This window comes from Argiope bruennichi, chromosome 2 (assembly GCF_947563725.1).
Source record: "Argiope bruennichi chromosome 2, qqArgBrue1.1, whole genome shotgun sequence".
Lineage (NCBI taxonomy): Eukaryota > Metazoa > Arthropoda > Arachnida > Araneae > Araneidae > Argiope > Argiope bruennichi.
In genome coordinates, this window is record NC_079152.1 from 78,755,156 (window position 1) to 78,779,734 (window position 24,579).

General features: G+C 26.1%; 1 protein-coding gene across 8 annotated transcripts in view; it reads left to right on the forward strand.

Moving 5' to 3' along the window:
- Nucleotides 1-646: 646 nt before the first annotated feature.
- The window catches only part of LOC129961894 (calcium/calmodulin-dependent protein kinase type II alpha chain-like), an 81,342-nt gene continuing 57,409 nt past the window's right edge, over nucleotides 647-24,579 (forward strand). For 3 of the 8 annotated variants that reach the window (XM_056075514.1, XM_056075519.1, XM_056075518.1), the window contains exons 1-3: nucleotides 649-828; nucleotides 2,710-2,804; nucleotides 6,037-6,096. In XM_056075514.1, the coding sequence (XP_055931489.1) occupies nucleotides 764-828; nucleotides 2,710-2,804; nucleotides 6,037-6,096 (220 nt within the window). In that variant the 5' untranslated portion in view covers nucleotides 649-763. Of the gene's footprint in view, nucleotides 829-2,709; nucleotides 2,805-6,036; nucleotides 6,097-24,579 lie in introns of all 8 variants that reach the window. The other 5 variants (XM_056075520.1, XM_056075516.1, XM_056075521.1 and 2 more) reach the window with 3 other exon arrangements.

The following is a 24,579-nucleotide window of genomic DNA, read 5'->3' on the forward strand; positions in this document are numbered from 1 at the left end:
AAAGAAAGATATTAATTAAATCAAAATTAGTTAAATTTTTTATCGGTAAAAAAATTTATGAAGTTCTAAATGGAAAATCTTTTGCTACAATCAACACTCATAATTTATTTTTCGTGTAATAATACTTTCATTTATCAGAATCAATGACTTTTAATAACTAAAGAGGTATAATGAGTGGAAGAAACTATTCTAACAGTAAAATAGTGGTAGAAAGAATCATGGAAAAAAAATTTCCGCTGAAAAAATCCGAAGTTTTAAGAATAATAGATACAAATATGATGGACTTGAATGAAGAGAATGATGCCAGATAAAAAAGTAATTCCACGATTACAAATATTTCAAAGAATTTTTTTTCCAAAATATAGAATTTTTAGCATTTTTACTTCTGGAAAGCTTCGCAGTGAAAAAGACATAAATCGAAAGCAGAAAATTCGTGCACCCAGCATGAAAGATAATGAAAAAAAAAAAAATCCTTTATTTTATTTTTATACTAACGCATTCACTACCAATTTGTGCTCAGAGGGGTTTTCTTTTATGGACTCTCAATATTTCCACTCAGGTTTCATAATTTATGGAGTATTTATGCAGGGCAAAATATGGCAGGGTAAGTGTAATGACGCTGTAAATTAGGCCTCTCTGCATGGCGCTGCGTCCTATCCATGAAGAAACGAAAACAAAATAATATTCACCATGTCAAATCCCAGTAGTAGCGAGACTGCGCGGCCAAACAGCACCTCATCTTCCTTCATCCGCTGAAATCAATATGGCTATCCCAGTACCATGTACACGTTTTAGTGACAACTATGAACTAAAGGAAGAACTCGGGAAGTAAGTGATGTTTAAATTCATGAAAAAGCATTATATTAAGCGTTCGTATTCCTATTCCATATTCTAGCGAAATGAGGATATTTATTTTAAGGGTTCGCTTAATTTGATGCCGGGAGTTAGGGTAAAGTACGGTCTGTGGAGATTCATATATTGACAATATATTTTAGGCTTACGTTGTTGTTTTTTTTGTATTTCAAATGTGTGGAACAAATTCAAGTTTAGAAATTTTCTCTGAATCTCAATAGAATTTAAATATAGCTTAAAATGCAGTTTCTGCATTGATTTGATTATAAAGGACATTCTCTACATGGCGTAGTGAGGATCTGTATATTCTCTAGGACAGAATTTCCAAGTAGCCCGTTAGTTCTGATGAATATGCTGATGTATATTGTTTGCGTATAAATATTAATAGTTTTGGGGAACTTAATACAATTTGGAAGAATTTTTTAAATTTTAATTTTAGCCAAATATTGTTGGATAGATATATTTTTCTTCCACAAATTTTTCATGCGCATTTAATTACAATTTATTTCGTTAATTGTTTTGGATTTCTGTCCTCGAAAATATTTCATAAATTATATGACTTTTAATTATAATCTGATTCTATTTTTTTTCATTATAAATGTATACAGTATGATAAAATCGGTATAAACATATTACGTTGATAGTTAGATGGGTATAAACAGATACATCTACAAATACAAAACTAATAGGTTTTGATTTTAATTCTAATTATTTTGTTAGGTTTATTGTTAGATTGAAAATTTATTTAAACAATTTGAGTACATTTTACTGCAATCATAAAACTGTTTTTAGAGAAATCAGACAGTAAAAAATTAAAGATATTCTTATATTTGTTAAACTGTGTGTTTAGTTTTATAATGTAATTATTAATTGAGTCACATATTCAAATAAATCCCTGATTTCGTTTTCCAGACGAAATTTCCTAATATTCTCGCATGGAAATATGAAATTTCAAATTGTCAAGTTTCCAGTTCAATATACTTTTATTTGCCTTTTCTTATTAATATCTTAATTTATTTTTTCAAAATAAAGTAAACACCCGTTTTAAATTAATATTTTTTAAAATAATTTTTTTAATACCTGCTTTCCGAGAAGTTATTCCATAATTTCAAATATAATGATTTAAGATATATACATTAAAATCATTGCTATTTTTTATGCAGAATAGTTCACTTTTTTAAAACTATCTTGCAGATGATAATAATATCTTGTAATGTACTGTTTATGGGTTTTTTTTAAAAAATTATATCTTGAATTTATTTTATATGCTTTTGCAGAGTTAGCAATTTTCAATTCATATTTTCATTTTTTAAAAATATACTTTAGATACATCTATTTACCGTGATAAAATTTTACTAATAGTTTATTTGTTTTTTAACGTTTCAAATTATTTTCTTTTGGAAGGTAATAAAGTTTATTTTTTAAAAACATACTTTTAATTATATTTATTAATAAATGGGCAATTTTCCTGCATGTTATTTATTTCAAAATTTTATAATCAACTGTAAACATGGAAAACATTTTTTGAATTTTCACATATGATGATGGATTTAGATTTTACTTATTAATCTGACACATTTAAACAAATTGGATTTTTTTTTCTTTTATTAGCATGAAGAATTCACATAAGTTAAACATATTATAATTCATCTTAATTCGTTTTTGTGGTATTTTTAAATAGATGTATTCTATAAATAGTTGCATAAAAAATTCATGATTTCTGTGAATTTCTGTCAATTTATTTATGCTTCATACATCAATTTATTCATTTAATTTTTAAAAACTTTTTGTTTAGTTATTAGATTTGCTTCTTGTCTGATTTATTGTTTTAAATGATTTTATTTATTTATTTTGCAGGGGTGCATTTTCCATCGTTAGAAGATGTGTACAAAAACAAAGCGGATTAGAATTTGCTGCAAAAATAATCAATACAAAAAAATTATCGGCAAGAGGTAAATTTTTTTATGCATTCAATGCTTTTTCAACTTTTATTTATGTAAAAATATCTATAAAAGTTTTTTTTTTAAATTTTTTTTTTATCTGTAACAAGGAAAGATCATGTATCATTATGTATTATTATTATTTCAAATAGTCAAATTTTTAAAAACTGGAATGAATGTAAGAGAAATGTTATTTGTTATTATTGTAATATTTTTTGAAAAGCTATTAAATTTTTATGAAGTTAAACAGTGCTAATTTTATACTTACCATTTCCTCTTGCTATTTCTTCAAGTTTTCAATGTTTGTGAGCAACAGTTTTGTATTTTAATTATTAAAAATCTATTTCCTTTATTCGGAGGTTTTTTTTTTAATTTAGTGAATTTTTCAATAAATGTGTATGGTTTATTTATAAAAATTACTAATTTATATTAGTTGTTGTCTTAGTTTATCTTCTTAAGTATCTAACTCAAATAATTAAAATTGTTATTAAATAGATTTATTCTATGAAATTCTAACAATAGAATCAAATTTAGAATTTGTCAGTATTGAGAGTTTGAAACATAACAGACCTGATTTCCTTATGCTGGTTAATGAAAAGTCAGCCAAGACTTGTAAACAGTCAAACTGTAGTCAGTGATACTCAAATATGTAATTAACAAATTTTACGAAAAATGTTAAGGTTTATTGTTTGAAATACTGTTCTGCAAAGTTTGAAATTAGAACACACATTAGCTATTCATGTAGATAATTTGTTATGCAGTGTGTGCCTTATCATTCGCTTTTATTCATGATGGTTTAATTAATTTTTTTAAATTAAATTATTCACCAGAAAACAATTTGCTTTGTAATCTTTTAACTATTAAATCAATTAATAAAGTAACACATAACAATTGTGCATTTCTATGTTTTATTAATGAATTAATATATTTGCTTCTCAAACTATTTCTATAACAGTATTGGCGGGGGGGGGGATGGTGCCTCAGTTTTTAAGAAATTGTTGTTTATTTTATGTAACATTTTTATTTATTTATTTATTGTAATTGCTAAATTTTTAAATGAAACCTTTTTACTCAAACCGTATGATATATTTGATTATTTATCCTAACATATTTTGCAATCTAAGACTTTAAAAAAATATATTATTAAGAGAGATAAAAAAAATGTGCTCTACTAGTTTTTAAGAAGGTTTTTCTTAATCCTTATTTATAAAAAGATGAAACTTCTTTGAAAAATCATGAGAACTTTCCATTTATTGAAAGAGGTGTTATGCATAGAAATGGACTATCAGTTGATACTATTGTTGATGCACAAGTTTGGGGCGCGATGTAATTGAATAAAACTTTGATGATATGTTTATTTTCTGTTAGAGGAATAATTTGATAATTAATATATTAATATAAAACATTTAAATTATTGCAAAGTTTTTATTTCTATTGCTTATATAATGAAGACATCCTTTTCCTTTTCTTTTGGCTTTTCATGAATCATCTTATCAATATTAAAAAAATAATAATAATTAATTCTTGCCCTGGTTGTTCCCATTCTAAATTATGTCATTTTAAATTAAATATATTAAGTCTCTATTTTTTTTTTAAATTTTTTTTTTGAAAAATTAATTTTAAAGTTCTAATTTTTGAAAAAGTAATATAAAATGCAAATCAAAATTGTAAACTACTAGATCTAGATTATTTTCTAGATTACTGGTAATCACCATATTCACTATTAAATTTCATGAAGGGAAAAATGAATAACTATTTATAAATGCCACTTCCTCAATAATGATATAAGAATTTTGGGCACATTTTAATTTAATACTAGTTACTTTTGGCAATCGGCTTGTTCCTTTAGATTGACATTTTAGACTGTGAAATGATTAATATGGACTGCATTTCAACGACAACAACAAAAAAAACACCTTGATCTTGTTAATTATTATGACTGAAAATCATGAAATAATTTATTGCAAATTAAAAAATGTATGTATTAGGAATTAAAAGCAGAAGTCAAAATCCTATTATAGAATTAGTGATTGGCAGAAATACACAGTTGAATGTTTTGATGAATGAGCTTGAATTACATCACAAGATTTCAAAATCTTGTTATGGACTATATGAAATTGAATAAAAAAGTATTTTTTAAAGTTAATTTTTGTGTTTTAAAGTTTTACAAAGACCATTTTTGTAAGATAATTGTTTTAAGATATGAACATCAATTTTCATTGGTAAGACATAGTGATTATCCATCTTGTGATTATTATGCCAATTTTTCCTTTCAATTAAAACTTTTTGCTTGAAGCCTGTTTATTGACCCATTCATTAATTAACTTAAGTATTAAATTCTTTGCAACTGTAAAGACATTTAGTGAAGCAATCTTTGATGTTTTATTTACATTTGACTGATAATAAATAATAAGAATGATTCCTGTGTTAGGTACCTTAGCATTTTATACATATAAATGTAGAAAGACTTGGATCATTTTCTTAATTATATCAATTCTGATTTATAATTATTCATCTTAAATACCACTATTGCCATTTTTTAAAAGTCTAGATAATGCAATGTGCATATTGAATAAGTTAAAAAAATCTAATAAATCTATTTAAATAATTGATAGATTTAATCTGGTAACTTTAATTTTACTAATTGACAGCTGTGGCATCTGTTTTGTTGGGTGTGTTTTGTAATTTAGTTTCTCTATGAAATTTTAATTTCTCTGTTCTGTTTCCTTCTCTGTTTCTCTTAGCAACCAGCTTAGCCATTCTAATATTGTAAGCCCTTGAATATTAATTTTATGAATGGAAAAAATTGCATATATTATATAGTTAAATGAATGGAAAATGAAATTTGCTACACAAAAGAAAGCAAATGTACCAGACTACTTGATGTTATTAGTTTTATTAAGTAGTTTTTAAATATTGAGCTTTGCTTATCATCCTGCTCATGTAATGTTCCAAAATGACATCCTTTTTTCTTTAAAATAAATGTTCGTAACAACAAATTATGAATTGAATTTCTTTCAGATTTCTTTAAATCTGTCTATAAAGATAATATTTTAAAAAAAGTTATTGTGATATTTTTGTTATTTTCACTGTTTTGTCTTTTTCCTTGCTACCTACCTTTCCTTTATTTTCATCAAATTTTTAGCAAGGGCATGTATTTTTTTTATTTCTGCTAATGCATTTAAAAAAAAACTTACGTTTTAAAAATTTGATTATGTTTCTAATTTCTTTTTTCTTGTTACAGATTTTCAAAAACTGGAACGTGAAGCAAGAATTTGTCGAAAGTTGAATCACCAAAATATAGGTTTGAATATTTAAATTTTTTCTCTAAGTGATTGTATTTATTGTCATTTAGCTCTGCTAATTTATTATTATATATTGTATGTGCATTAAACAACTGTATAAAATGTTATTAAATTTATTCTGAATTCTTCTTGATCTCAAAGATGAATTATCATAAAAAGATGTCATTTAAAAAACAAAATGGTTTATTTATATAAAAATACTATAAAAGTTCCCTTTGATTTCAAAATATGATAATTTTTGTTGTATGGATAGGAAATCAATTATAAACTGATACTCTATAAATTAAATTTTTATAGTTTACCTCTATAATTTCTATTTTGTCAGAGTTATCTTCGTTTATCTTTTCTATTTCTTTACAAATATGAATGTTATATAAGTCATAACAGTTTTATGGTGATTTGTTTCAATATAACAAAATAATTCAACTTTCCCATTTCTGCCAATTAATTAAAAAATTATTAGACTTTCTAATTATTAGTCTGTTTTAAAACTGTTTTGTAACATTATAATAATTTATAATGTTAAGTTCATATAATTTTGTTTTTCTGAAGAGTCAGTTGATAGCTTTTATTTATTTTTTAAACTTTACTATCTCCTGGCATTATGAAGCATTTTTTAATGTGTTGAACAAATTGTTAATAGTTGTGAAACTGGAAATTTTAATGTATCGTATGGGGAAAGGAGGGAACTAGTTATGATTTTTAGATGAGTTAATTCGATATATACTTTCATAATGAAGTTTAGAGGTGACATTTTATGAATTCCTTTCTGCCATGAACTTATTTTTTAAAAGGTTTGCAATTTCAGTATTTTTTTTTAAAGTAAATTTTCTTGGGAATAGAAAAACACACACACACAAAAGTAATTAGTACTTTGTAAATAACAGTGTTAATTGATAGTCTAGTACTAAATTGGAGCATTTTTCATTGAAGTGTTAAACATGGTTTAGCTCAAGGGGAATATTCTTAATTTTTTTAATAGAGGTTTATTTCTTAATATTTTAGTTCTTTCTTTTTCTTCAGAAAATTCTGATAATTAAATTTATGAGCTTTTAGTAGCTTTAGTTTAAAAAATGCTAATGCAAATTTTTATTTATATACATATAATTTTATTTTAATCGATTTCTCCATGGTTATTAGTTTTTTTATATCAGCAACCTGGAAATTAATCCTTATTATCTACAATTCCCTCCTGTATTAGATTTGTTTGGTTGTTTATTGAAAGTGTTGTGAATAATTCACATAGTTTTCCTCAGAAATATTTAAGCTATTATTTAAAAATTTTAAAAATCAATTTATAAAAAACAAATACAAAACATAAATGAATTATTGAAGTAAAACATTGGCATTTTCAGCTTAAAATTATTGAAATAAGAAATATTCTTAATGAAACAATACTTAATGATTCCACAATTTTTCTTTTCTTTTCTTAATCATTATTTACTCAAGTTTTTTTGTTTGTTTGTTTGGAAGGTTCTAATTGAAAAAAATTATGGGATCAAAGTATAAATTCATACTAAGTTAACAAGTGCAGCATATTTATCCTCCTTTTAAAAAAGGCAAATTGAATAAATTCCATATTGTTGTTGTTGGATTTGTCCATTTTAAGACATTTTTCTAAAAATTAGTATTTCTAATAATTAAGTTTTTGTTGTTGGTTGTCAAAATTAAAACTATGAGAAACTTTTATTATATTTCTTTCATTAAAATACATGTGATGTAAATAAATGTTTGTGATATAATAATTTAATAAAACTAATTCTTAGAAAAAATTGGAACATAGTTTTTTTCCCCCCTCATTTGAGAATTTTTATTTTTTTTATTTTAAGTGTGACAATTATCCATTATACTGTATTTTTTTTAAATAGTCTTTCTTCTCTCCCATTTCTATTGACAAGCATTTAATATATCAATAATTTTCTGCGTTATTTTTGTGTAATTATTTTACTTGAAATTTTGCCTTTCTCTTTACTAATTATGGAAAGTCAGGAATTGTCATCTTTGTTTACTCAGTTGATTTGCTCATTTTTGAATAAACAATTTGAATGCTTTTATTATTATTTTTTTTGTTTTATATTACATTTTAATATTAATATATTGTGAAAAATACAGAAGCACACTTTTAATGCAAAATAAAGTAATCCTTTATCTTTGATATACTATTATTTGTATTATTTTTCTTAAAATGATATCTTAGCAGTTTTTATTTTTTTTTAAATGAAATTTTCTTGTCAAAATGAAATAAATTTAAAATAATTGCTTGTAAAAAAAAGGTCTAATTGTATAATATACTGAGAAATATATTAAAAATGTGCAAAAAAAAAAAAAAAAAAAAAAAAAAATTAATCATATTTTTAGAAGCAAAGAAATCTGATAAATTTCTGTAATTTTTTCTCCATTTGAATGTGTCTTTGCCAATTTCTTTTACTAATGCTGTGAGATAATTAAATATTTCCAGGCCAAGTTATCATTCCTTGGAAAAAATTAATTAAATAATAGTATGTACATATTATTATTACATTATGCTTTATTCATTTATATCCTAATCATGTAGCCATCTAGAAATATATAAATGCTCTACGAATGTGAATCATGATATCGATTGATTATTAAACAAAAATGATCATTACTGGAATGATTTGCTTCAGCTTGGCGTCATTGAGCTAAAAAGTGCAAAGCCATTAATTGAAACTAATAGTTTAATTAAAACAGAAGATTATACATGGATCTATTTTTTAAGTACTTCATAATGAATATAGTGAATATCTATAGGTTTAATTATATTTTTTTAAAAATATTTAGTTTTCAGTGCTTTGTACCTCAATGAATTGTTCAATGAAGATTCAAATTTTTTGTTGCTATAAATTTTTTTGATACTATTAAAATTATTTATATTTTGTTATTATTGTTATATAAATTTTAATATTAAAGGATAAATATTCAACTTAAAATTTTTAAAATAAGATATTTTTAAAAATATGTTTATATGGACATGTATCCTTTTTGAGGAATCATATTTAATTTATTTTTGTTTCTAATTTCCATAATTTTCAGTAGCCTTCAATAGTTCCATCACCAATTCTTCAAAGAAACAATTATTTAATTCCAAAGAGGATAAAATAATTCTTTTTTTTTAATTTTTTATTATTATTTAGCATTCTACTACTTCAATATTAGGCTCTTTAAATCTATATGAATTAAAGTCATTTTTGAATTTCTTGAGTTAAAATTTTAGACATGCTAAAGCAATTTCATAATGAATCCTCTTATACTCCAGCTTTTTTGTAGCAAAATATTCAAGATGATGATTGTGTAGGGACTTCACTGTTGTCATTGCATTTTTTATTATGATAGGAAATACCATTATAATACAGTCACATTTGATATTATATACAAATGTTCTGCTGTTTGTTTCATAGAAATTTCTAATCTTTTTAGAACAGTTTGCATGCCTGAAACTAAAAAAAGTGAATTATAGTAAATAGTGTTTTTTGTTATATGAGAAAAAAGAAAAGAAAAAAAACAACTGAAATTTATTGTTGAATAACTAAATTATATGGCTGGGAAGTTACAAACTATAAAATATTGTAGAAAATATTTTGTTAAAAATGCATCTGTTCATTTGGATACAGGGAAATTTTTCTATAAAATATTTCCCGAAATATGTTTTGGATATTGAATATTAACAAATTATAAATGGGGAGACTGTGATCACATTAAAAAAAAAAGTTGGAGACTAATCTCATTTGCATGGTAGACAGCAGTGAACTCACATTCTGTGACTTTGAAGGAATTTGTTTTATTTTATTGCATTTTTTTTGTAATTTTTTTTTACCCATTTTGAAAATGGATTCATGCAATTCCAATTGTGATGACTCATCAGATTTTTCTAGTAGTAATTGTGAGGTTTTAGATAGTGATGCTTATTTCTCGGAGGATAGTAACATTTTTCTATTGAGAAAATGCTCACATACTTATTTTTACCTAGCAGTGGGTCACATAAGAATAATCCAAACATTGTAGATAAATTGGATTGGACTAACTGATGAGGTGCCAAATTTGGAGACTTTCTTAGGTGAAGCTGCTGTGAAAGTATTATTGTCTGATCCCACAAATGTCCTTGACATAGTAAAAACTGCTTATAGATGATGACTTTATTTGCCTCTTCCATGGGGAGAAAAAATACCATAATCGATAACCAGAATGCTGATATATTTCTAAATGATAAAGAAATTTATAAAATGGAAAGATATTTCTGTTTTGGAATTGCAAAAAAAATAATAATAATGACTAGATTTTAATATTGGTAAAAGCACAATAAAAAAAAAACAAAAAAACAGATGAGATCTGCAACACCAGTTTTTCTACAAGTTATGAGCAGAGATAGATTTAGCCTAATATAATCTTTGTACTTTTGTGATAATCTAACACTAATTAACATAGATAACCATAAGTTGGTAAAAATTCAATCGGTATTAGATTATTTTATACCAAAATTTTTAACATCTACAAACTACAGCAACAATTATTGCTGGAAGGGTAGGATATCCTCTTGAGTAGGTAATGAAAATAAAATTATAAAATGTAGGATAATTATGACTGATCTTATGTCGCAGAAGGAAACAAATTGCTAGGCACAAAGCAGTTAGTTAAGGAGCCATGTTCCACTCTTCAGCTTAATGTTTATATGACAATATGTATAATAGTTTGGGGAGTACAGATTTTTTTTTTCCCAATATGGAATAAGAAGCTATGGTACTACATAAATAAATAGGGGTTTACATGTTGGAGAATAGCAAATTTACAAAAAAGGCAATCAATATATTGTTTGCCAACGGATTCTAAAACCCTCAGCACTTTTGTGCATGCATTAGGATGAGTTTAATTCGACAAAATAGGGTTGAGAGGATTGATGAAAGGAGGAGTTGTTTACATTTAGCAATAAAGTTAATTCCAGAAATGCGAACATCCTTTCGCGTCTTGTCCCTTAGTGATATAGAATCGTCGAAAAGTGGTCATCTCAGGATACTAAAACAGTATCTAAAGAAAAAAAAAAAAATCATTGCATATTTGAAATGCAAAAAAAGAAAAAAAAGTACATCAGAATGATTATGAATATTCATTGGCTGCATTTCAGGAAATCAACAAAAAAATTATAAAGTGGGGAGATAGTAAAAAAAAAAAAAAAAAAAAGAAAACTTATCATGACAATTACAACAAATTTGAAAGGAGTTTAATTAATATATTTCTTACAAAACTTTGCAAAAAAACTATGAAGTAGACAAATTAAATAGAAATGTTCTTGATAATCTGCACACTATTTAATTCTTACTGCTTATACAATTTTCTAAATAAAATACAAATAAATTTTTTATATAGTTTGATGTAAATGAGCAATAGTCTTTGCAAAGACATTGTAAAGTAATGCCTTCAATATCTAGATTTATTTGAAGGAAAAATACTAATCTCAGGTTATCAGCTAACCATAGAAAACATAAATTAGAAAAAAATAACAACTACTTGTAAAGTAAAATATCCCTCCCGAAAATATCTTGTATGCACTGTTCATAAAATTTGTAGTGAGATCCAACACCTCTACAGCTTTTATAAAATGGCCCTACATGAAGTAAATTCCTTTGAATATTACCATTCAATAATTAAATATTAATTATCTGTAAAATTTATCTTTATTTTCAAGAAAGTCTCAAATAAAATTATATGTAATTAACCAGTCTTTTATTTTCAGTGTTAAGTTTTTTCACAATAATAATTATGTTTTCTAATTGACTAGCATGTGAAAAACTGTACCCGCATGCAATGTGTTTAAATCAGCGTCAAATTTACTTATAAAAATGTTTATTTTCTGTTTGATTTTGATAATCCGTTGAGGAATTAGTCTTTTCTTGAAGTTAATGTTTTGGTAGTAACTTTTTCAGAACTTGTAGTGTTAAAAAAGTTAGAATTGAATACACTTGCTAGTTTTAGATCACCTAATTATTGTCTAATATCTTTTCACTTTTATTGCTAAATTAATATTTGTGCAATAAATAGAAAATAATAAAATATATATAGTCAACTTCTAGTGTATACATTAATTAAACTTTTCTTGGGAATACATTTGTTATTTTAAATTGGTTTTTGTAGACTTGTGTACAAAAGCCTAGTATTAAGAGATCGATAAATTTTCATCTTTTTATCAAAGTCAAAATTGAATGAAAAGAATTGCTTATAAAAAATTTGTATCATTTAAAAGCAGGTAACGTCTTCAAAAAGTCATATTTAAATGCTATTAACAGAAATACTAAGTTATTAGTTGTAGGAATTAATAGTTAATGATTTGTTAATAGTTTTGACAAAATGAAATAGTTTTGACAATAATGATAGTTAATGATAGATTAATAGTTTTGTTACAAAGGATTGGCCAAATAGTGGTTTCAGATTCAGCCATCTTGAACAACAGGTAGATGAACATAAATGTTAAAAAACTTTTGAGGTATTGCAATATTTTGTATCAGTTATATAAAGAATTAAATAATACTCTCCAATATTTTGCTAAGTCTTTCAAATGCACTTATTTGTGAATAAGGACTTTTAATATAAATAAATAAATAATTCTGTGTGCCCAGTTTACTTACTGTGGCAGTCATGATTATAATGATATTAAATTTCTTAAGAAATGAAGAAGTACTTGTATACGGAAATTCGAATTCCATCCTTTCTAAACTGTAAATATAATCAAATTATTAAGCTACCAGTGTGTGCTTTTGATTGAGATCACGCCATATCTCAATTATTCGCACATTAGCAAAGAATTAAAAATCATGCATAATAGTGGGAAAAATGAATAAAAAAATATGAATAAAAATATCCTTGTTATATTTTGATTTATTTTCAACAATCTTATATAAATTTCCTATTTTCAGTTTTCTAAGTATCATTTTATTCAATATATATTTTGAAGGAAATGAACTAATACTTTTTATAAACATAATAAGGATTATAGTAAATGACTTTATTTCAGCACCGTGGTGTGTGGAACTCTGATTATGTGGTTTTATACAATATTCATTTTTAATCTTCAGCATCTATATCTAGTAATTTAAAAAAAAATTCTATTGTTTTCATGAGGAAAAATAATCTGTTCTGCAGTTTTTATTCAAGAATTAAATTTACACCTATTAGATTGCTCAAGAAATTGTTTATTGGAATTGACAATATAGTATATTTTTGAAAATAAAAGGGGGGGGATCAATTTAGAAAGTAAATCATAGTTACTACTTGATTTTTTTTAAAATAATAAGTTTTGAAATATTGATAGAGAATAGTTTAGATCTCTAGCAGAAAAGTGAAAAATTGTAAGTAAATAAAATAGAAAACTTCTTTTTGATATTATGTTTATCAAATAATGAACATTTGATATATAATATGTGTGTGTATGTATATATTTAATGTTATAACAAATATTACTGTATTTAACAACAAAGCCCATAGAACTGCATGTGCCTTTGTTTAAATGAGAATTATTTCAACATTTTTTTATTGTAGGAAGAAAGAATTTTGTTTGCAGTCATCTTTTTTAACAATAGAAAGCAGGTTCATGAATTTTTCAAGAGAAACAAAATTCAAAGATTCAATGAACTAATACAGTAGCGACAAGACTGAAGTTTTTCCCATTCACTTTTGTTTTTTAAAACTTTTTTATCCGTTTGTACAGCAGAAGGCTACTAAGATTAATGAAGATAGCCTGCATTTTAAGCTGTATGTGACTTCCAAACAGAAACATTGAACAAAGGTTTTTATTGATCGCAGGCTTCTTTTATTATCTTAAATATCCTGTATTTTTAAAATTGATTTTATTCGTGCAGGCATTCTTTGTCTATCATATATGCTAAGTAATTTTTTATTACTCTTTAATTTTAAGAAAGAATTCTGTACAATTTAACCATAATACAAGTGATTTTATAGAATGCTTATGCTTTATGTATGTTTTTTTTTATTCCTGTCTTATTAAGAAAATAAGTAAGTGAAAGTTAAATTCTTAGCAGAAAAAGAAATATCTTTTTACATCCAAAATGTGGGCACTTTTAAAATTTAACTTCAACTTGTTTTTACACTGGAGTTATGTTATATGCAAGAGATAAGTGATAAGAGACAATAGATCTGTCTACATTGTGACACAAACACAAAAAGGAGAGAAATTTGTCCCTTCAGTGATATTTATGAGATACTGATAGATATTTTTTTTTTTTTTTGTCACATGTCAACTTAGGCCAGGGAATCTGTGGTATCTTTTGAAAAGAAGTGCAGGTTTTAAGAATTTTTATCCCTTTGTTCCTGGCATGGGAAACGCAGAGTTTGCAATTTTGTTAAACGAGTGTTTGAAGTGATTAAATAAAAAAAAAAGTGGGAATTGGATCTGGAAATAAGTGAACATTTTAGAAAACATGGGTTAAATTAAGGTAAAAATTAGGATTGAAATTAAGAGATATCATTATACACACATATTATGAAACTCTAGTTAAAAAAAATTTTCATCAAATATTAAATTTCCTCGTGCTAAACTAGGAAAGAAACTTCATTTTTGTAACTTTCTTTGATTCCTTATAAAGTATATTCATTTTATTTCATCTTTAAAAGCATAATACCTAGAAAGAAACATAGCAAAAGTGTTTAATTTGTTATACATATACATTTCTAAAATATATATTAAATTTCTATTTATTTTTTATTGTATACAGATTATATTTTAAGACATGATACAACGCCTATTTTATAATGTGTTTTTTTAGTTCTGGTTTTCCATTTGTTTCATTTGTGCTTTATTAAAAATCTGAATTAATTCTTTAAGCAAAGTTTCCTATTAATATTTTGCTAGAAGTGCTGCAATAAATAGTGATTAACAGGTTAATGCTAATAACTTTTACTGATAAAAGACAATTGATAAATTACATTGATCCCCCCCCCCAATTTTACATTGTGTCATTGTTTGTTTTACTATTCCCCATAGCATACTTTTCAATATCTCCATAGTTTTATCAAATTTTAATCAACCTCTCCTTCATTATTAAAGCTATGATCAATGAAAGTTGCTTTTTTTATTACATTACTACTCATAATAAAAAAAATGTTCAACTCGAATTAGATTAAAAAAATTTTTTAATTAGAATTATAATTAATTGAAAATTAAGTGAAATTTTGAATTTTTTTACTGTATTTTTAAAAAAATATTACAGAAAAAAAATTACATGGTCTGTGCATTGTGATTTCCCCTTCCCTTATTTTTAATTAATTTAAAAAAAAATTATCAAATTTTGCATTTTATTGCTTTTTTTAAAAACTCAGTGAATTTTAATTTTTTTCATTGTTGTTATTAATTTTTCATCCTGAACTATTCCTCCACTGTTTTTAATGAAGATACCGCTTATTTTCTCATGTTAAATAGGATAGGTTTTCTATAAAGGTATGCATACTTTTAATGAATTTTTTTAATAATTTTGTTGTATTTATAAATAATGTTTAACTTCAGAAGTAGTCGAAGCTCCATTCTAAATTAAAGATAAAATTATATGTGAGGTGACAAAATAAGAGATAATATTTTATCTCTTATTTAGCACAATCAACAGAATAGTAAGGCTTCTTAAAGCCCGTAATCGTCGTGCTCGTGCGTCTCACGGACATCGAATTATGGCTTCTCAGAAGTTTGATCTGAAATCAAATCATTCAAAGGTGCTGTAATTATTTACGAAAAGTGCACATAATCCACAAAACACCTGAAGTATTCTATGGATTTTCTTAATTGAATCAATAAGACAGTGCATTACAGAAATGGAAAGTGTTTTCTAAGTAGATAATAAAAATTCATTAAAAAAATCAAGGGGTTTAAATAGTACAAATTACAAGTCAAGGCGATACCTGTTGATTTCTAGTCAAAATACATTTTTAGCCGTCCGATTATATTTCAACTTTTCCATATCTTGGGATGTTTCATTTATATATTTTAGCACATCTAAATTGAGATCAGATGGATATGGATGAATATAAAATTATGTGTATTCCACGCATTTAATTTCTTCTTGAATCAGAATTGATTAGTTCAAGTTTTTAAAGGTTTGGGCCAGAAATCTTGGAATAAAGTTCTTGCAAACTTAATTTTCCTATTTCAGTGGGTAAGTTAATTTTTTTAAAAATGGACATCTTTTTCGGTTTATAAAGTGATGCTATTTGTAAAAAAAAGTTTGGAACAAGATATGAACTTCCGATTTTGCCCCTTTATGTCATTTTTTTCTGTGGCTTCTTTTAAAAAATTATTCGAATTTCAAATTTTTAGTTATGGCTAGAAAGAATAGTCAAAAATCATTTGTTGTGGTAAAAGATCATACTTAAGGAAATATAAGAAAATAGGAATGGGGAAAAAATGCAAGTTTGAATGTCCAAAAAGTAAAAGCGCATTGTAAAAATAGATTTTGTGCAATACATTAGTAAAAAACATAGAAAAAAAAAGCCAAATGGATATGTGTTAGACGAACGCTTTAGCTGTTGAGTAAAGTATTTTTTTGTTATCATGCAGCAAAATAAAATTGGTTCAATAACAGCTGTGTTGTTGCAAAAAAAAAAAAAAAAATACTAGATAATATAAACGAAAAAATCGAATAAAAGTAATATAAAAAACGTCATATGAAAACCAATATAAATGAAAAGAAAAAAATATTGTATATACAATAATAATGAAGGAATGTCATGGTAATTTTACTTGACATAGAAGAAATCTTGATATTTAAAATATAGTATTATCTCCTCTCCACCCTTCACTTTCCTTGCATTGACAAATAATGATTCAGTATTAAAAACCATTAATACTGCCATTTGTAAAGGAAATGTATCTGTATAAAAGAATCAAAAGAATGACATGGAAGTTAAATTGGAATATAATAATATACGTACATTTTTGCTACGATTTATGTAAATTAATAAACTTATATATTTAATATTTTTGTTTGCAAGTTTCTTTACACTTCTTTTCAATTTGAAGTGCACAAATAATTACATTGAAAATCTTTTAATGAAAAATTAAATTTGCTGGAAAAAAATATGGCATGTGTAATCACAAAATTTGGTTTTAAAACACTATTTATCTATAAAAATCTAAAAAAAAGAAAATTTGCTAGAAAAATTTAAAATTTGTTTTCTTGCATATTCGAATAAGTTTACCATTATATCTGCTATGTAATGAACGAATCTATATCTCGGATATCTGAATGAATGAAAATTGGTGTGGCCATTTCTTTTTTGAATTACTTTAGCGTGAGGACCGAATTTTCTTTGGGTAACTTTTTAGAGGTTCATAGTGATTATAGATATGCATTTAAATTATGAAGCTTGGATATTCTCAACAGTATGTTAATTTAATTTGTAATAAAGATGGTTTTTCTTATATTGCTTTTTCGCAGTAAAAACGCATTGACCAGATGCATTTGAACTTGCTGTTAATAATGCAGAAAATAACAGTTAATATAAAAACTTGGTAGCGAATATTTGCATTTAGCAAAATCTTACATAACTAAAAATGTTTTTGTGGTTTTTTTTTTTTTTTAATTTTTAGTTATGTAAGAAATAATAGTAAATATTAAATTTTGTTCCGGTAAAGGCTTCTTGCATTTTTAATCATATCTCTATCCCTGCTAATGATAAAGATGTGTGTGTCTGTGTTGGTATTCTATATTCCATATCGTTTGACCTAACCAAATTTGGCACACATATATAAAAAAAAATCAAACCTTACTTAAATATTATACCTTTTAAAAATTTAAAAAATTGTATTGAAAATGGAATAATTTTTTGCCTGATTTTCAGCAATAGGTTATGTTGTTGTCCTAAAGTTCAAACCGTTTTCATTGTTTTATCAAATATTTAATCGTGTAGTTTTCTGCTGTAGTTGACAGCTAAGGAAAATGGATTCTGTTTAACGCGTTGTCTGCCGTAGGGATCACCAGTAATCGGTGGGGTTATATGAATTACATTGTGAGAAATTCAGCGCGACAATAATCGTGTTAATATCTGTGTATTTACAAGGCAAGGTGAGGTTACAATTACGCGAAATTTAGAAGTTATATGAACCGGACATTTTCATTTTTATAAATTACCGGACACATTCATTTAATATTATGGGAGTAATCTGCATTAAATAAAGTTCATACAACAATAAATAGAATTTAAGCATACTAGCTTTAGTATTAGACAATTTGGCCGAACAGTATGCATGGAAGTATATTTAAAAGATTAATCTGAAATTAAATATAATCAGTATTCCTAATGAACCAGCTGATCGCATGGGCGATTAGTATATGGGTAATTTAAGGGATATAGATAATTTAAGTTAATATTTAAGTATTTAAATTATGATAAGTATTTAAACTTAAGTATTTGATTTATGACTACACGATACTAATTTTTCTGCTTTCAATAATCGAATGAAAAGAAATCTTTATTTTTATTTATTTATTATTATTTTTGATTTTTAAAAGTTTGAAATTGTTTTAAGAAAATCCAAATAACTAATAGTAGAAATGCGTAAAACTATTTATATTTTAGTAATAATTTTTTTTAAAAACTGCTTTTTTGTATTTATATAATGTTTAATGAGAATTTCGCGCCTTTCAAATTGTTTGTGAATTTTTTTTTTCAGTTGATTTTTATCTATTTCGAAGAGTTACATTGCTCATGTTTAATCAGTAATTATATTACTTTTATTACTAAATAATATTACTATTATTATTGTAATTATATTGCTATTATTAATTTTCTGAAAAGCTTTTTTGCTGTTTTCCTTCTAATTAGTAGTCTTTGGTAACTAGATAGTTCACCGGTTATAATGATTTAATTACATTTACATAAAATTTGATTTCTCTTGGCAAAGAGAGGTTTGATTTCTTTTAGCAAACAGGGGTTTGATTTCTATTAACTTAGATTCTCTTGAACAAGGTATTGTTATACTTTTAATTTTGACTATAATAGTCTAGTACTTATTCTTTTCAGTATGTTCATGGGTGGCTCAAATGACGTCTGTTCTCTAATTTAACTGTCAACGTCATCTGTCGTCTAATATTGGGCGTTTTCAGCGTCAATTACATTTCCTTATTTTTCATGGAGAATAAGAAGTTGATTTAAACATTAAAAATATTGCGGCTTATCGTACGTCCAGCAGCATGTGTATTGAATCAAAACAAGCTGATAAAAGGAAATACAAAGTCGCAACCATAATTTTGCTGCTAACCTGCTGTATTTCTCAATATCATAGAGGAGATTTTATTTAGATTCCACAAAAATTGGGATGAAATGAAAAAGAAAATAAAATTCTTTTCGATTTTATCAAAACGTATGAACAAAATAAATTGAATCTTCCTTCCTTAGCTTTATATAAGAGAAACAATATGAAGTATTTGTATTAACGATGAAAATTCTTGAATCTCATTGCAACAATGAAATATATTGTTATAAGTTATGAATGAAAACATTTTAAAAAATTTGTTAGGTTTAGGGAAAATTTGATACTATTGAAAAAATAATCTTTTGCATTTTAAGGTGCTATGAAGATAATTTTCGTGCGATCATATTTACAAAAGTTTTCGCCGAAAAGTACTAAAATTTTGCGATATCATAATTTTGAAAAAAAAAATTTCGAGATTGCTTGCGTTCAAAGTATATTTGCATCAAATTTTGTATCTTAAATTATATGTATTGTATGAAATCTTTATATAAGCATTTTCTCCAAACGGTGAAATGTCATGAAGCGAAATAAATAAATAAAAATTTAGGCTTACTTTTGTTTTTCTGTTAACGGATAAAAGTAGATTTTATTTCCTAACTTCGATTTTAGCCTTAAAAATCATTATTATGAAGCCTATTTTTATTGATAACTTCTGCTGCGCGTATTTCACTCGGAAAAGTCCGAGCGCGTTCTGTGCGAGACAGACCAATCGATACCAGTTGCATTTGAATGCATGACCTAAGCGTAGTGGACAAGTAAACAGTGCGCAAAATCGTGTGTTCGTCGACCGCTGAATCTCGCGACCGTTTTCCCACTAACATACACTGCGGCAGTTAATATACTTGACTTGTGATTAAATTGCACAAGAGTGAAATTCGAAATGCTTATTTCCGCTTGGGTACGCCTTGTATAAACGGGGCCGGTCTTTTGTAATTAAAAGGGGAGCACACCCATTCAGGATGTGGTATATTAATAATCTGTGCATGAAGACATATCGTAGTAAGGGCTTTAATTCAATGCAGTTAGCATCGTTTTATAGAATTGAAGCGTACACGCGTATATTTTTGATTAAATAATCTACTTGTGAAAGCATATAGTTAAGCATGGTTTTTATCATATAAAGCAAATTAAACAAACTGAAAATGTGTTTCCCCTAATTAGTTAAAGCGAATTCCTTTTTCTTTTTATTATGGGAAACTGGATATAGGACTTATGAAGAAAAGAAAATGCTTATTTGTCAAATTTTCGTGAAAAATATTTGTACACAGAGTTGACTAAGTAGGAATTTTTTTTCTAGAACCTGCTATGTTATGTTTTTGAAAATTCTAGTTACTCCTTTTTATTCAAATGAATGCATTCATTTTGCATATTGCAGGAAAAATACATAATTTTTGTGAGTATTATCTTTCACATACGATCAAATTACTAATTGCTTTTCAGTTTTTGTTAAGTTTATTTCTGTGCAATATGCCATTGATATAAATCATAGCATTTTATTTTATGAAAATTTCTGTAAAAAGTTCACAGGCTAATAAATTTACCTTTCTATAATCTTCCTTATAAATTTTATAAAAGTATTTTATTACATAAATTAATGTAACAAATATTGTAAAAGCGTTACTCAGTACATTACACTTAAACAACAGCTTCTTCTTTTCGTGTATGCCTTATATTGCTGTTTGGTATTTATTGAACAAAAAATATATGATTTAAATAACATTACTAAATGCTTGCTCAAGTTGAGAGTTTTTTAAGTGATCTTTTCTTCTTAGCATTTAATATACACTTACGATGGCGGTTAGGAATTACGATAGTATTCATTCTAGCTGATAATGACTTCGAAATTCAGGTCTAAACCGAGAATTCAGATCCTTATTATGATTTGAATTTCTTTACCGCTCTTTCTTTAACATCTACAGTACATTGTAATATCATCGTATTTGATGTGGAATCCATCTGCTTGTTGCGTATCGGTACCAAAATTGAAAACGCAACCGCTTACATTCTCCATAATTGTTTTATCACAAGTGATATACAAATCGATTTTCAAGGTTTGAAACTTCCAATTCGCTTTGCTATCGCAAAAGCGCCGAATAAATCTGAAGGACAATTTTTTTAAAGTTTCTGGCGTCAAACCCTTTTTTCTTGACCAATTTTATATTACATGTTCTAGAATGGGAACTTCAGAACTTACATGCGTCAAGGAGTGAGACTAAAAATATCGTATATCTGAAAGCTTAAAGTAATAATGAATTAAGGTTGAAGCTCTTGTAATTCTTTAATGGTTTGAAAATACGAGCACGAAAACAGTATGATGTAAAATTATACATGTTTCGCTTTATCTTGCATGCATTTCAAACTAATGAAATTAAGCGGGATTACGGATGCAATGGCTAGTCTTAATATAAATAAAATTCATTGTGGCTAGGTATATATGTTCCTCATTTCCTTTAAAAAAAATGTTTAAACTTTGTCCAATCAAACATTGCGCGCTTATTCGTTAAGAAAATATAAACCTTTTAAAAGGTAAAAGGTAGTTAAATATTTAATTAATTAAAAAATAATTGGAATTTTACCGTTTTATTGTAGCAACTTCGTAATAAACAGTCTTATAAAAATATTTTAATACCATCTTAAAATAAAAAAAAAATACTATTTCAATGACATCAATTTTATATTTGCCTTTATTTCTTTTAGTTGTTATAAATTTTTTTAAAAAAGAAATTAAACATATCAAAACTAATATTAATTTTGAATTATTCTGCTACTGTATCTTAATTTCTGTTTTATTTTAATACTTATTTTTTTGCTCTGTTTTTCTCTGTTTCATTGTATTGGTTTAACAATATCTAAAAGTAAGCATAAGTCAATCACTAAAACGGAGGCGAGAAATGTAAAGACCTTGCGAACAAAGGAAACACATATGTTGATAGCAGCCGCTTCCGCCTGTGATAAATTAATCAGTATTTTGCCTTTCTACCACAGAAACTTCTGAGAAAATTAATTCAAAACCAGGGGAGTGGTCTCCAAGAAACTTTCTCGCATGCTCTAATAAATTTGTCGTGCCAGAGAATGCTTTGCATGGCAGTAACGTTCAATAATTACGAAATATTAACTTTTAGTGTGCATTTAGCATTTTTACTGAATCTATCGTGTCATCCTTAACGGTTTTTTTCGATTAATTTGTTTTCCTATATATTTGTATCCGAATATGTTTTTCTCAACCGATTGGAACAAAGATTTGACACAAAATTGCACTTGTAGACCCAAAGTCCCCTACCAAATTTGATATATAAGTCATTGCGTTTTAGAAAGATCGCGTTCTCACATTTCTGAAAGTACCGATCGATAAACGGTCAATTCCTTGTTGGATTTTGCTTAAAATTTGACTGATGTCTACACTATATATGTTAAATATGTGTACCGAATCTAGCTCTCTTCGTTTTGTAGTTATTCGAATAACCGGATAGACGGACTACCTCTGAACAGATTTTACTCAAAATTTGATAGAAATCTGGAAATTTGGTATAAAGACTGTATACCAAATTTAAATCGTCTAGCTCAAAGCGTTATCTTTGTCACAGATAGGCCGACGAACATTTTCCAAAAATGTGTTTTTCGAACTTAGGGATGTCTAAAACGTGGGTATTCATCAAAATCTCGAGTTTGACGATTACTGTACTGATTTTTTGACGATTACTGTACTGATTTTTTGACGATTACTGTACTTTCTTTATACTACGTATACGAGAAAGTGAAAATCTACATTCTTCATTAAATAAAAAAATATAATCTTTTCAACGATACCAATTTCATTTTTATTTAATTTTTCTCTCAATTTTTATTAATTTTTTTTAGAAAATTTTACATGGGGATTTTGAAATAAGGAAATTTGTAGATAGGTACTCCTTTGCTGGACAACGATAAGACTGCATTAAATCATTAAACTACTGATTTTTAAAGATTCCTTTTTATTTCAGTATTTTATCTAAAAAAAAGATTTGTATGTTAGAATATTTTATACTAAAGGAATTTCTGTATTGAAAAAATGTGCATGAAATGATTTTAATCCAATATAACGCCTAATATAACAGCTAGTAATAAAATAAATCCAGCAATTAATAAAACTGATATCAATAGAAACAAATTTTAAATCTTTGTTTATTGGATGGGATGCCCGAATGTGTGTTTTTTTCTAAGTTATACAATATTTGATTTTAGATTTTTGATAAATGAGAAAATAATAAATTAATTATACATATATTAAAATAAGGCATTTATTTGCTAAGAACTGGGTATAAATTAATGGCCAGTGATGTACTACCATTTACTTATGAAAGCATTTAATAAAGAATTGATAATTTTTCTCTAAATTTGAATTCACGAGTTTTACATCCACTTTCATCTTAAAAGCGCTTTTCTTTCCACAGACAGTAGATAAATTGCTCATGAAATACATTTTGCGATACGTTTGCTGTTTGTAACGGATTTGTCATATTAACGTTTTCACGGTTACTAGATCCAAAAATTTTGAACTCCTATTATTTCTAATGCGAATCCGCGTCGTTCCTAAATCTGCATTCTTCGCTCCCTAGACACCGTTTCCTAGTAATTTAAATATCGATCCAAGCGAATTCTCTCGCCGATAAAGGGCGGGGGAAGGGGCGAGAAAACTTCCCCTTACTATCGTGTTACGTCTGTGTATCCTATTTATGTTTTTAATTGGAGCTTCTAAGATTTATATTATTTTGTAGGATTATAAGTATTTTTACATTCTTCTAAGTCTCGGTGAAATATGTTTGATTCGTATTCATTTTCCCTAATTATTCCCATTGCATCAGTCACTTTTTCCTTCTTTCCGTATAGAATTCATTAAAGCAAGTTTTTTGTAATTGAAGCATCCTTACTACTATATTCTGTTGAAATTTTTATGTCCTCCTTTTTATAATAATAAAATGGAATTTGGCAGATTGCAACTGCAAAGCACTCTAAAAGAAATTTGATTTGTTAAAGGGCAAAAAAAAAAACGAAGTCCTGCCCAAATTTTTATGTAATTAACAGAACGTTTCAAATATTTATTTGGAAGAAAATTGGCATTATTTTACGAACATTGCTGCTTCGTATTCTTTAAGCAATTAGTAATAGATAAAATGCTTAAAATTACTATCAAAGAATGAATGCTAAATTACATTTGCAATGCCTTTTGTTTGAAATATTG